Source organism: Dromaius novaehollandiae, chromosome 7, assembly GCF_036370855.1.
Source record: "Dromaius novaehollandiae isolate bDroNov1 chromosome 7, bDroNov1.hap1, whole genome shotgun sequence".
In the NCBI taxonomy this organism is placed as follows: Eukaryota; Metazoa; Chordata; class Aves; order Casuariiformes; family Dromaiidae; genus Dromaius; species Dromaius novaehollandiae.
Genome location: NC_088104.1, coordinates 3,420,827 through 3,435,721, shown reverse-complemented (window position 1 = coordinate 3,435,721; position 14,895 = coordinate 3,420,827). Strand labels below are relative to the sequence as shown.

Genomic DNA, 14,895 nt, shown 5'->3' with positions numbered 1-14,895 from the left:
GGAAATTGTATTGCAAGGCAGAATATACAGCTAGAGAAGATCTCCACTGTAATTTCTCAAGGATTATTTTTTCAGACCAACCTGGATTAATATTTTAATTATTCATATCAACACAAAAATGAAGTAATTTGTTGATGGATGAAGCTGACAGGTGTTATCAAAACAAGAGAAGATCATAATATGTTGGAAAAATGGGCAGTCACTGAGAACTGGAGGGCAAGAAAGGTATAGCAGCAAACCTATTAATTGTAAGGTTATTCACCTGGGGACTAATAACAAAAGCTATTACCTGTGAATTATTGAGAAAGACGACGACCTGGATATACTAGCTGATCAAAGATGCCTCTGAGCAGTACCAGATGGCAGTATGGGGCAGATCAACGTGATTCTGAAGCAGAGAAGCACAAACGTCGTCATACAGCAGCTTCCCGTGCTCTTGTTCTTGCTAGCAGCACTCGGGAAAGAGGCACTCAAGCTGGTGCAACAGAGGCGAATAGAGTAGCCAAAGAGGTGCAAAACCTGTTTTATGAAAGTGATCTAAAAGTGTTTGGCTCGTTTAGCCTAGCAAAATGGTAGCTGAAAGGAGGTATGATTGCTGTCAATAACATTAGGAGAATCAGCACCAGAAAATAAAGCTACTTTAAATAAAGGACAAAACTTGCACTGAAAAAAAGGGTTCAAAAACAATGAGGTTTGCATAGATATTTAAACTGAAAACTAAGTAGTTTTTAAGGATTACAACAAAAGGTTCTGAGGTAGTTGTCTTAATTTGAGTAGTTAGGACAAGGGAGTGAAGTTACTTTTAAACCAGAGCTCGGTAAGTTTATGATTATATGCTATGACACCTGCATCTGCTCAGAAATGGCCCTTGATAATCTGAGAGATCTTTTACAACTCTCTATGGCTAAAATAATAGCTGGCTAATTGCTAACCGTCTGCAACCTGACTTTGAAATGGAAAATTTAAAGACTATAAAAACCAATAATAAATTTCAGTTATGTAGACAGTGCTAAGATACCTATGCTGTTCATGGTACTGGTGTAGCGTTGCATTTTCAGATTGCTATTTATGGTTTTAAAGCTTTGTTTAAATTGGTTTTGGGGATATAATTTATGTTTTTATACTGAACAGTGCATTTCCCCAAATTACTATGCATTTTCCATATTAATTTTTTTATTGTTCTTTATTAGTAGTTGTTAAATTACATTTCTCGTTAAAAAGGACTAGAAAATAAAAGAGGAAAGCCAGTTAAATAATAAAGACACAAATCCTATTTATTCAGTCTTACCTTCTCTTGACAAGCATTTTGTGCACTAGGTGAAAAAGACAATTTCCCAATGAAGTGCCTTAATAAATGAAAGAACGTCTTTTCATTTATGCACACTTACATTTGACAGTTTGCTTAGGTCCAGCATTCAAGGTGAGGGTTCTTGTACATATTTCATTTTGCAGCTCAGTGTTGAGATCTGTCCACTGACTGAGGCTCAGGTTATATTTTGGGAAAGGTATTATGTTTGTTTGTTTCTATCATGATGTAGCTGGTTGAGCAAATAGGATGAAGGCAGAATCATCAGTGCCATCTGTCTACTAGGGCCAGACTGAAGGAAAGAAGGGAATTGGGTTCTCGTGAGTAGGGAATTTAAAGGTACCTCTGAATTCATTTGAACATGAAATCTTTAGCTCATTACTCAAATTTAACTTTGCATATTCAGAGGCTGCCTGCCAAGAATGCATTCATTTTTCCCTTACTAAGCTCACACTGAAGTCTGAATTACAAATTCCCAGAGCAGCGAAACTGGCAGAAAGTCCACCAGACTTGAAGCTGCTTGTGATGGTATTCTTAAAGGAAAACATTGGGGAAAAAAAAGTTTTTAAAAAACAAAACTAGTATTAGAGGGCCTAAGTGGCTTTGTGCATGTAGGAATGTCTGATCTCAAAACTGGAATTTACAGTAAGTTTTTCGGAGTAGAGAACAGAAGTCACATGTGCACAAATATAAATATCCCCAAGGCCTTTATCGTGAAAACAAGTAAGTAAGGAAGAGCCCCTTCTTAAATTTAATAACCTGATCCCAAACAAAAACTGTCGCAGAAGCTGCAGGAAGAGCCTTAGGTCAGTAAAGCATTTAAGGGCACTGCATAACGTCCTCCCCTTTCCACAAAGCAGTTACCAAGAACAGACTGACTCAGAGGACCGGCGCTCGGTGCCTTCAGTGCCACTGACTGGTGCAGAGCACCAGCAGAAGCTGCGTCCTGCCCTGCGCAGCCCCGTTCTCAGCATTAGGCTATGCGTAAGTGCGCACGGCATGGCTCCCCGTCCATCCTCATCAGGGACAACACTGGGGGCAGAATCCTGCTCTCCGTAGGGCAAGAGGAAAAGAGAGTCTCCCCCCTGGTTGGCCCTTGTTTCCTCCCGTACTCAATAGATGGTGCCAGAGACTCCTTTTCCCTGTGTTAGGGACAGCCCGCTCCTCCTGCAGCTCATCTGGCTAGTGCTGTGGCCACAGTGGTGATGCTGGAGATTCAGGAGCAGAACCCCAGAGATGGTTGTTAGAGGGAAGAGAAAAAGGGGGGGGAAAAACACTTTCAGGAATTCATGTTTTGGAAGGACTGTGCTAAAATAAATTTATGTAGGTAGCAAGTGTGCTTGAAACCTAAGAAACGCAAGATTAAAAGTAGCATGTTCATATTCATACAGCGTTTATATGGGATATAGAGTTAACATATAGACAACTGCACCATGTAATGTGGGAGCATGCATCATTCCAGCAAGGATTTGATGATTTAGGTAATATTTCTGGTTAGGCAGAAGTTTAGTTAAAAGGCTTTCTAGCTTTCACAAATATTTTCATGCACAATAGTTTTGCACTGAACTGTGATTTCAGATTTCTAATTAGTAACTCTTGTGGTTTTAATATCAGGTGCAACTCCAGTAGTTCCTACTCGAGCAGCAACTCCAAGATCAATGAGGAATAAATCACATGAAGGAATTACAAATTCTGTGATGCCAGAATGTAAGACTCCTTTCAAGTTGATGATAGGGGCATCTAATGCCATGGGTAGGCTTTACGTGCAAGAAATGGCTGCAAGCCAGCAACAAGAACTTCATTCTGTCTATCCTAGGCAGAGATTGGGTAGTAATGAACTTGGACAGAAGTCTCCATATCGTGGCAGTCATGGTGGGATGCCCAGTCCAGCTTCATCAGGATCACAGATATATGGAGATGGCTCAATCTCTCCTAGGACTGACCCACTTGGAAGCCCTGACGTTTTCACAAGGAACAATCCCAGTTTTCATGGAGCACCCAACTCCAGTCCTATTCACATGAACAGGACACCTTTATCTCCACCATCAGTAATGCTACATGGTTCCCCCATACAGTCATCCTGTGCAATGGCTGGAAGGACTAATATACCTCTTTCCCCAACCTTGACCACAAAAAGCCCAGTAATGAAAAAACCCATGTGTAATTTTTCGGCTGGTATGGAAGTACCACGAGCAATGTTTCACCATAAACCGCCCCAAGGTCCACCTCCACCTCCTCCACCGCCTTCTTGTGCTCTTCAGAAAAAGCCATTAACATCAGAAAAGGATCCACTTGGCATACTTGACCCTATTCCTAGCAAACCAGTGAATCAGAATCCTGTTATCATTAACCCAACTACTTTCCATTCAAATGTCCACTCTCAGGTACCCGTGATGAATGTAAGCATGCCTCCTGCTGTCGTCCCTTTGCCAAGTAACCTTCCTTTGCCAACTGTAAAACCTGGTCACATGAACCATGGCAGTCATGTTCAAAGAGTTCAGCATTCAGCTTCAACTTCCCTCTCTCCTTCACCAGTGACATCCCCCGTTCACATGATGGGATCCGGGATTGGAAGGATCGAGGCTTCTCCCCAAAGATCACGTTCTTCTTCCACGTCATCGGATCATGGAAATTTCCTGCTGCCTCCAGTAGGACCACAGTCATCCTGTAGTGGTATTAAAGTTCCTCCCAGGTCCCCAAGGTCAACAATAGGGTCACCCAGGCCATCTATGCCATCTAGCCCTTCCACCAAGCATGATGGACTTAATCAATACAAGGACATCCCCAACCCATTAATTGCTGGAATGAGTAATGTATTAAATCCTCCAAACAATGCAGTTTTTTCCACTGCATCGGCTGGAAGTGGTTCCTTGAAGAGTCAGCCTGGTTTGCTGGGAATGCCTTTAAATCAGATCTTGAACCAGCACAACGCTGCCTCTTTTCCAGCAAGTAGTTTACTCTCAGCAGCAGCCAAAGCACAGCTAGCAAATCAAAATAAACTTGCTGGTAACAACAATAACAGCAGTAGCAATTCTGGACCTGTTGCCAGCGGTGGCAACAACGAAGGACACAGCACTTTAAATACCATGTTCCCTCCTGCCGCCAACGTGCTCCTACCGACAAGCGAAGGGCAAAGTGGTCGAGCAGCACTGAGAGACAAACTGATGTCTCAGCAAAAAGATCCTCTGCGAAAAAGAAAGCAGCCAACCACCACGGTGTTGAGTTTGCTGAGACAGTCTCAGTTGGACAGTTCTGGAGTCTCCAAGGCTGGATCCGATTTGATAAGAAAACAAAGTCAAAGCTCATTTCCCATCAGTTCAATGTCCCAGTTACTTCAGTCCATGAGTTGTCAAAGCTCTCACATGAGCAGCAATAGTACCACCAGTTGTGGGAGCTCAAATACCGTTTTACCTTGCTCTGGTAACCAGATGCATTTTGCAGACGCCAATATGAACCCTGGCACTCTTCCGAATTCCCTGGCACAGAGTTTACCCTTGCGAGGGGAAGGTATGCACTGCCAGAACACAAACACTAACTTTGTCCATGGTACGAGCCCAGGCTCAACCAACCATCTGGCAGGTCTAATAAATCAGATGCAGGCTAGCGGGAACTGTGGGATGCTCAGTCAGTCAGGAATGGCTTTAGGAAATTCATTACATCCGAACCCACCTCAGCCAAGAATCCAGGCATCCTCCACTCCAGTGATACCAAACAGCATTGCTAGCAGCTGTAATCAAACCAGTCCTGAAGCAGGTATGTTCCCTTTTAAAAGGATACCCCTATGTTTGGCTGTTTGGAAATATGTTATGACTATTTTTAAATGGATTCCTTCTGCATATCTACTTTTGAAATCTGAACTTACCAGTATAAAAATATGCATATTTCATGCTGATATCCAGATACTCAAAAATAAAACCAATAAGAAAAAACAGAGGTAGACTTAAATCTATCTCCCTTTTTCTGTACAAAAACATCCTGGCCTCCTTCCTGTGCCCGCTCTTTGCTTCTATTAAATTCCACACGCTCCTCATAAATAAAATCTGTGCGCTTTTGTACACACCTAGAGCTCAACTTTCTTCAAACACTTACCCAAATAAATTGTTTTTTGCAGCATGTCCTGCTACTTCAATGCTGGAATGCTATGGCTGACCTAGTAGTGTCTGTTCCTGGCTCTACCACTTGCGTTAAATAGCTGGGTGCTGTCAGAGGTTAGAGCAACAAAAGTTTAGGAAATCACCTTCCTTGGGGCTGGGAGGGGAGGTGTCAAGTCTGTGTTTGCCTTGATCTTGATTATTTTACTAAGTTGATAATTAGATGGTTGAATAAACTGTGTATTTGGTTGGAAGAGTGTAACAGGATTTCCTGGTTTATTCATCAATGAAGACTTCCAGAGGAAACAGGTATGCGGCTATTACTATCTTTGTGCTGTTTAAAGATAAAAGGGAGACATCTCAGAAATGTGAGTTTCATTTAACTACTATTGGCTGAACAAAGTACAAATTTTTGAAGGATGATGCTCTGTTAATTTCGTAAGCGGAAAAAACTCCTGTTTGGTATTTCAGTCTTGCAGCTCAGTTAACGTCCAAAGTGTTTATTTGAAACAACCATAGATAAAGTGCTTCAGGTCAAACGAAAGTGGCTGTAAGCATGCAAGCTGTCTTGTTAGCCCGGGGAAGAACCTGGCCTGTGTTCCAGGGCTGCTTCTCAGAGAGCTGTTTTTTCCTCAAAATACAGAACTGAATTAGATAAACAAAATAATTTTTCTAAAATGATACCAGTCACAGTTTCTAATGGCTTTTAGTGGTTTCTCTCCATTGCAGCGAAAAAGGCTTCTTTTCCTAAGATGTGTTGGTGGTTTATGTCACAAGCAATCAGCTATTAACCCTTTCATGGTGGTTTTGTCCTGCCGTGCTGACAAAAAAGGTATTTCCTGATACCTTCTGTCTGTTCTGAGACCCTGAACTCTCTCCTGAATAGAAGAAGGGTCCAATTTTGCCTTAGAGGCTTGCTTTCTTTTACCACGCTGCATACTGCAAAATCCCTTTTGCATGAACCCGGTGGGGGTCCTCCTCCGCTGAGTTCAGTGGAAACGGTGGTTTGGGTTCTCCTGTGTTGGCACGATCCACACGGCAGAAGGAAGCTGTGGAGTTACTGCAGCATTGGACTACGTTAACTTGTCCTCCAGGGAACAGAAGGACCCAAGGTGGTGTGAGATCAGAGCCTGCGCACCAGCAGCCACCACCAGAAAGCTCAGCAGCGGTGACCTGCCTCACGTAGGGAAAGGATTGAAAAGGTTCAAGATCCCTGCAGGAAATACAGACGGGAACTGGTTAACAAAAATGTTGCATTGTTTAAGAATTATCAATAAAATGTTACTTAAAGGTCACTAAAGTGGGCTTCTAAGAACAGAGAATCTGAATACATCCCCACATGGGATCTTCTTGGTCCTGCTCCTCCATCACTTTGGCCCCGGCCGCTTCCCACAGCCGTGCCCTGCTGTGGTGGGGTAGTAGCAGGGACCACTCACGAGAAAACTGTCTTTTGGGTGCGCGGCATGGCTCGTCATCACCTCTCCTTCAGTTATTCAGAGCCTTTCTTCGCAATGCCAGTTCTTGCCTCCAGGCAAGCTGAATTTCTTCCTGAGAAGGCAAATGTTTGTGCGAGGAAGACGCGATAGTAGTGTCAGCCACGAACCTCCTGCGGGACAGCAGCGGCAGGACAGAGGTGTGCACGTGCATATGTGCTTCGCTGTGCTCTGCTTGCAGTGTTGGGCAAAGCCACCGGAAGAAACGTGTTTCAACCTAGACGGCTAGTTCAGTTCTCATCAATATAGGAATAGCTACGTGTATGTAACCCCCCACAGCAACTTTTGTTCTGCTGTAAGTGACTTTTCTGGTTTACCTTAAACCTTCTTCCAAGCAACTGAAGTTAAACCAGAAAACAATGGTTTTTCTAATACCATAGAGATAGCTGTTAGAATGTTAAAAATATAATTAGGTGGGCTTAAATTGACACTGTTTTCCTTATCCAAATGACAAATGGTCATTCTATGTAGGCAAAGACTAGGAAGATTGGAATATGCTCAGTTCCTCCCTAGTGAGGTTTTTTGTTTCTTTGGTTCTGAGGCCTGCAAAATGTACACAACCTGCATTTATTTATTTATTTTATTAATATCTGTGAAGGCCAAAAGCCTAAAGACCCATTTTCTTTTCTAAGATGAAACTTGAGATTCTGATGTCTCTGCATTATTCCCAGACTCAGGGCTCTAAAACTGTGCATAAACCTTCATGCAGCCTCCTGCCTGAGGTGTAGCAGAAGTGTGTGGCTCCGGCACAGCAGCTGAATATAACCCACAGCATGCTAAAATGCAGATGGGGCATTTTGTTACTTTTTGCAGTGGAATGGACGTGTTCCTTTCTTGAAACCACTGCCATCGCTGCTGGGTCATTGCTAGCAAGGTCTAAATCCAAGCCTTCGTAATAGCGTCTTACTCAGGATGGTACAAGGATTACGTAAGTGTTTTGACTTCAGTTAAATATTTAAGTTACTTGATAGAGATATCTTAGTCTTGTAGGAATGTGAAAAGTTGAATATTTTGCATTAATGTTAACTTTTAAAAAATAAAAGTTAGTTACCTGTCTGCATTCGCTGATGTCGAATGTGACAAAACTGCCGCGGAGGTAGGTGACGCGTTGTTCTGCGCAGAGGTGTAGCAGGGCGGTCGCTTTGTGTGGGGGGTAGAGCAGTGTCAAACACTCAGTGTCAACCACGTGTACGAGAGCAGTTCAGCTGAGCAAGGTGTCTTTAGGAAACTCAGCAAACCTGCCCATGCTTGGGTTTGTGGCTTTTTTTGCTTTGTTGTACATATTTTAGCTGCTAAATCTGTTTTCTGTGCCAGTATCCAGAATAGCTGCTCATCAGAAAATAGTTCCTAAGAGAAAAAATACTGAGAATCACCACAATTAGCTAGCTGGTTATTGCCTAGGCTTTTAATTATACTTTAACCGCAAGAACCCTGTTATTCTAGCTTGTGTTTCCTTCATCTGCAGATAATATCTTTGGTTTCCAGGTAATTTGCAGTATGAGCATGATAGAATTAAAAACGAAATAAATATTGAAATAAAATTTTCTCTTTATGCGGTAGGAGGCTTTCAGTGGTTTTCCTAGTTGGAGCGCTTGAAAACCAGTTACATTCATTTCATTTTTATTAAGTTTCCAGCTCTCAGTTCTATGATATTTGTGTTGCAAACACTGTTTAATAACAGCTGTCTCATAGGAGGAACTGGCAGCAAATCTATGTAGATTATTTAGGGCTATTCATTTGAAAAGAGTCCATTTTCGGCCAAGAGATCGAGTCCTAGACTCATTTTTTCTAATGAGCGACATTAGTATTTCTGGTAACCTTTGACATTGTATTTCTCATTATTAGTCAAGCTCTCACAGTTCTAATACAAACTGAAGGTAAAATCCAGCTTCCTAATTTGGCAGCTTTAAGATTTATTCATTAAGCCACATTGCCCCTCAGAAGTAGTCTTTGCATTAGCCTATTCCTTCTGTAATGGGAGGGTATCGCTAGGTATTAGATGTTATTGCAGAGCCTGGTTCTTTGGCTTTGTTCTTGCTGTTAGGATGTGCAAGAAGTCCGGACGTTCACAGCGCAGAAAATCTGCGTGTAAGCGTTGAACCGTCGACATTCAAGCCCTGCTAAGAATGCAAAATGCATAAAGGTCGGGATAAAGGAAAACAAATGAAAAAAATGTTTGGAAACAAAGTTGATAAGGGAAACCAAGGGGACTAATCTAATAACCGTAGCTAATAGGATTAAAGATAATAAGGTATCTCAAACATCTGAATATCAGAAATCTAAGAAACTCCAAGCCCAGAAGTTTGATAGTGACAAATAAAGGACAGATATGTATTAGGGGGGAAAAAAGTATAGAGGCTATCCTTGCCGTAGATTCAGGACAGTAAAATTGTACTGGTGAAATTTACGGATTAGAAGAATAGCAAGATATAATTAAATAAGGAGGAGCACATGTGACGAATACCATTTGATTAGGAGTTTCTTTTCCACTCAGACAAAACCTATTTTAATGCAGCCGAGTATAGTGCAATATAATTGGGAATGCGGAGTCGAGCATGGAACATTATCTTGGAAAACAGTGACTCAGAGAAGGGCCTTAGGAGTCTGATTTAACAGACTTAATGCAAACTGTCAGAAAAAAAAAGAAAATAGTGAGTTAGATCTTTGGAAGCATAAAAAGGGAAATACGCAGGGAAACTCTGGGTGCTCTCAGCTCTGTGGGTAGCTTGAGAAAACCAGTTAGGACGTGGTGGGCTGGTCTCTCCTCAGGAAAGGTGCAGAACTGCTAGAGAGCTCAAAGGAGCCACAGCTGCCATGGAGGTCGCAGGTCAGGTCTCGGGATGTCTTAGCCTTGGCAGCTAAGTCTATACTATGTCTTACCAGAGGTCCTGAAGTCAGCCTTGGCTGTCTCCATCCTGTGGCATCGTCAGCAGAGGAGGGCATCAGGCTGGCCACGAGATCCTCCAGCACTAAGGAGCACTCGGGAATCTGCTCTTTCAAAGTGCAGATATAGCCAAGGAATTACATCCCTGCCCTTAGGTATTTATACTTGGCTAATACCTGAGAAGGTAGAGAGGATAATTATTTTTACCTTGTTGACAAACATGTGATGACAACATCTAGTGGCTGAAAGCTGGTGAATTCAGCATCCAAGAAATGGTTTTCTTTTTGTGAGAATACTATACATCGAAATGCCCTAGCAAAGGGCACGTTGAACATATTAGCAGAATCTTTAAGAAATTTCACAGCCTAAGTGTGCAAGGATCTAACTGAATAATAAGGGTGGTCTCTTCTGGCCTCCTTCGGGATGTGTCCCAGTCCGCTGCTGTTTGAAATGCTTTGGTTTCTCTTGCTTTTTGCCTATAGCACAAAACTAAATCTCCTGAAGAATGAATTGCGTTAGTCTAACTAAAAGATTTGTGCTTAATCTAAGTGAAAAATACTGACCTGTGATGTAAACAGCATCGCTTCCAATTTTAATTTCTGTCAGCCTGCTTTTTCTTTCTTTTCCTTTTTGTAGTCTGGGGTAAGTTTTCTTTCTTATTTTCCAGGAGTGCCATGAATGCAAGTGCTTTAGGTTGTGAGGCGGATGGAAAGGTGCTGTAATCATACCCATGTTTTGATGATGTTTGGAAACTGAAGCATAAAGTCTTACCTGAATAAAAGGAAGTTTTGGATAAATGCAGTATTGGATGTAGTAGTATCCTTCAACATAGTGTAGGCCCTTGGTTCTCTGAAAATTGTCTTCCTATGCATCAGGCAAGGTAGACTGTTCTAGAAGATACTGAACATAACAGTATGGTCAAAGTTTGCACCATTAAACTTGCACAAAGTGGCATACTCTGATATGTGAGCCTTTGGATTTGCTCCCCAAAATTACTTTTGTGTATCACTGAAATATCAAATCAGTAGAACTTTTCAATAGACTAAAATCGGAAGAGCGGCTGGCTGGCATCCTGTCTGAAACTTGTTATGTCTGAGAAAAGTCTCTTATTAAATTTAAATAACCCCCAGACAGGATGCCAGCGAGGTACTCTTCTAATTATAAAGCAGATTGAAATGTTCTATTGATTTTTGTCTTTATATAAATGTTTATATAAATGTACAGACTTTTTCTCAGGAACAATGAAAAATTGTGATTATAAGGAATTACTGTTATTTGAAATCTGGCATTACTTTTTCAATGTTCTCCTGTGTTCCTATATTAATATTTTGCGAAGGAAGAGAAGTGATTCATCTATTCAAATGAGGACTGTAAAGAGTGGGGGGGATGTTTTCTGTGAAGAATAAGAGATCCAGGTATGAGACACGTACGGCAGGTCAGGTCTGCTCCCTGCCCTGCCTTTGAAATAAATATCCTAATTTATTTGCTCTTTTTACTCTTGATAGAAGACTAGCACAAAAAACAGCTCTCATTCTCTGAACATAAAGGAATTATTGCCTTAATAAGCATCAGTGATCGTATTAGTGCAACCATAATTGTTAACGTATGATAGACCCTTACACAGTTGGTGCAAACTTACTTGCTACCATGATGTTTGCAGTAGATGGAAAATTTGGAAGTGGAATAGATTTTTCTTTTCTAGTTACCTCTATTTATGAAGGTTTATTGTTAGCCAGTGATAGCAAATTGGAAAAACTTGAGAATCAGCTCGATCTCTACTTCATTAACTCAGGTGTTTGGTATAGCGACCGGAAATGCAGAAACCTCTGGTTTTAGTAGAAGCGGAAGAGGGAGATGTAAGAGTGTTTTATTTATAGATACTCCAGTCTGGTTGTGCAGGTTGAATTTGGGAAAGCAAAGATCAGGAACAGTCACATTGAGTGTTGGCTTGTCAAGGCTCATAATGGGGTCACGTACAGCTTCTCCCACCTCCTGGGGCGAATGCTCTAGGTGCTGGGCTCCTGCGTGGACCTGTGCGGTCGCGTGTCCCTCAGCCTTGCTCCCGCATCCCTCATCCCTGCTTGTGATGGCCGTGGTTACAGCTGCGGCACTCGGTGTTGGACTTGATGCCATCAGTGTAGATTAGCTGTACCTGGACTTCTCCTGCTGCTTTGGGCCCCGCAGGCACTGCCGTACCGAGGCGATGAATCACGGTGGCTTTAGCTCTGAGATAAATGCAAAGATTAAAAGCTCAGCTGTGCAGAGCTCTGCTTACCTCGCATCAAGCGTGCTTAGACGCACAGCTCATTTTGGGGGTTTTTTTGTTTTTCTTTTCATTTGAATTTGCCACTAACTCCCAGTAATATACTCCTCTGGTTACCCAGACCCTTGTCAGGTTAGTGTGTGTTTTGACTGCCGTACGCTTTTATAGGAATTTATATTAATAAAAATCAGAAGATTTATTAAAGAGAGTGCAGAAGGATGGTTCCTGTTTCATTAAAGAGATGATCATGAAGAAAAAGTGAGTTAATTAAATAGCAGATTTCCTATACATAGTGTGCTGTCCGCATCTTCTGAAAATATTCTTAAGCAGAACCAGTGGGCAATTACAAAACTTGCTAGAGGGTGGAGAGGGGACTATTGCTAGGAGAATAATGCTTTTTGTTGGAGTTTTAATTTTGCAAATTTGCCAAAAAAGAAAAAAAAGTCATCCCTCATTTGGAGTGCATCTCCCACAACCGCGAGTCGGGGGACGGTACAGGAAGAGCACAGACTAAGTGCCAACACAGAAAATATTGAACGACTACTCCTTAATGCATGCTGTTGTCTTCTCAGGTTTTTTACTAGAAAACTGCTTCTGCTTTCTGTTAACAGCTAAGCACATAAGAACAGTTTTCCCAAAGTCATTTTGAAAACAGCAGTGATGGTAAAATGTAGAAGAGGAGAAGTCGGAAGAGACGGGGCAAGGAGAAGAACCAAGACCGAGATTCAGTCAGGCATTTAAGAATATGCCTCATTTTAAGCATTTATGTTGTCCTAGAAGCTACTTTGGGCTTTTTGCCCTTCTGTAAAAAATTTTGAAAGACTCACTCTTGGTCAAGTCACTTTTCAGAAGTTGGCAGAGACTGTGTGCTGTAGTCCTGGATGGTTTTTTTTCCTTAAAATAATCTGTTAGAGTAAGAGCTTGAAAAATAGGAAGTATTAGGAATGGGGCAAAGGTAACAGCCGTTTGGTTGCGAGTAAGGAATATATGATCACGCAGCACCATGGCGTTGGTCGGCCCAGCAAGATGCTGTTATCTACAACTTTTAGGGAATATGAAGTCATATTGCTTCCACTAGGGTTTAGAATCGCTGAATCTCTTTGGAAGGAATCTCGCAGATTCCTTCTGCAGGAGCTACTGAGCTTTGCCCTGGGAGAGGAAGGACAGAGTGGAGGTTTTAGCAAGAGGCTCATTGCGTGACCAAGGAGTTAAATGTGAGCTTGACTAGGGTTTCAAAAACAGGAGATGTCTGAAATTAAATGAACAATAAAGAAAATATCAATTGTAAAATAATACTAGCTGCATTTTGGTTTTAATATGCAGAATTGTAAGAATCCGCAATTTTTAAAAGTGGTATGTAAAAGATTTATTTGTTTTTAAACTCTTAAAATGTTTCCTGTATTAATGTCTTAATGATCTTGAACAGGTTCTCCACTAAATTACAGCAGAAGGCAGCCAATATTGTTGGGCAGGGGGCGGGGGGAGTTGCTTGTTTGTTTATTTTACAGATTTTGATTTTTAAAAGTGCTTTCCTGAAAGGAAAAGCACAGTTTTGTTTGAGCACTTTTAATTTCCTAAGTGCCTAATCTAATACCTGTCTCCTTGGTTACTTTTATTCCACAAATTCCGTCAATGCAGTGTTGAAACTATTGGAATGGGAGAATGCATAATGTATAGTTTCTCCTGGAGAAATGTATTGGAAAATATTCTTTGCATTATCCCCTTCTAATTGGTATATTGGAATTGCAATTTTATGGTTTATTATAAAAATACGACATAGTTAGATATTCTTTAATTTTGTGGAAATACGTTTAGTATCTATGAAGGCTACAGCAATTTGCTTTCCATTTGACTTGTCTGGTTTACAAGGAAGTTGAGCACTACTCACAGTACATAAAGCCATTAGTGTTCCTACATAATTTTATGCAGGCAAAATTCTCCTTCTCTTTACTGCAGAAGTGTTGCTTTTTGACTCTCGTTTTGCTCAGTCTGAAATCAATAGCTCACATTCCAGTCCCTTTTTCCGAGGACAGCGTTGAGGCTTGCTGTTCAAATCTTGATGTTGTGTAAAAAACTAGAATTCAAAACTAGATGGACGTCTAGTTATATCCTGCCAGCCCAACGCCAGCTGGCATTCCTTTCCTTGTATCCCTTTTCCTTGTATCTCTCTGTTCCTTGTATCTCTCTTATTTTATGAGACCGAGAAATTCTTGAGAAATTGAGAAACTTTTGCTGACGTTTCCCCACTCCCAAGCCCACAGTACCTAAGAGCTAGGAAACCAGAGAGCTCTCCTTTTTTTATATCCCTGGAGCTAAAGTGTAGCCCAATAATCGGGTCGAATGAGGCAAAGCAATTTATCCCAGTCTCTTGCATGAATCCCCATCAGAGCTGGGGGTCAAGATCACTGCCCAGTTACTGATGTTTGATCCCCTGGATCACATTTTTTTCTCCAAAACTCTGCTTTAGTGTTTCTGATTCACCTATCCCAAATGCAGATGTTGTCTCAAGTAATGATGTTACTGTATGGTTTCGTTTCTACGCTGTGCACGGTCAAGTACGTTGTAATCTTTAGTACTGCGTTGGAGTGTGGCAGGGTAAATAAATATCCCCTGCCAAATGCAGCTGTGTATCAGGAGTTGTTGCCGAAGCACAGGATATAATATATGGAGCTCTCTCAAATCCCCCTGATTTCAGTGATTTTTATATACATATAAATGGCTTTTAGATATTCAATATACAATCCTAAAAATTGGTGTTTGTGCCTATTAAATTGTAATTCTGCTTATCTGTTGAGCTCAGTAAAATGTAGTTTTAATCCTCGTTTTAAAAGATATTTTAAGAAAAAATAAGTATCAGG

General features: G+C 41.3%; 1 protein-coding gene across 6 annotated transcripts in view; it reads left to right on the top strand.

Annotated features, from left to right (window-relative positions):
• MBD5 (methyl-CpG binding domain protein 5) overlaps positions 1-14,895 on the top strand; it is a 138,222-nt gene that overhangs the window by 98,502 nt on the left and 24,825 nt on the right. For all 6 annotated transcript variants that reach the window (XM_064514570.1, XM_064514569.1, XM_064514568.1 and 3 more), the window contains one exon: positions 2,921-5,059. In XM_064514570.1, coding sequence (XP_064370640.1) covers positions 2,921-5,059 — 2,139 coding nt within the window. The remainder of the gene's footprint in view (positions 1-2,920; positions 5,060-14,895) is intronic.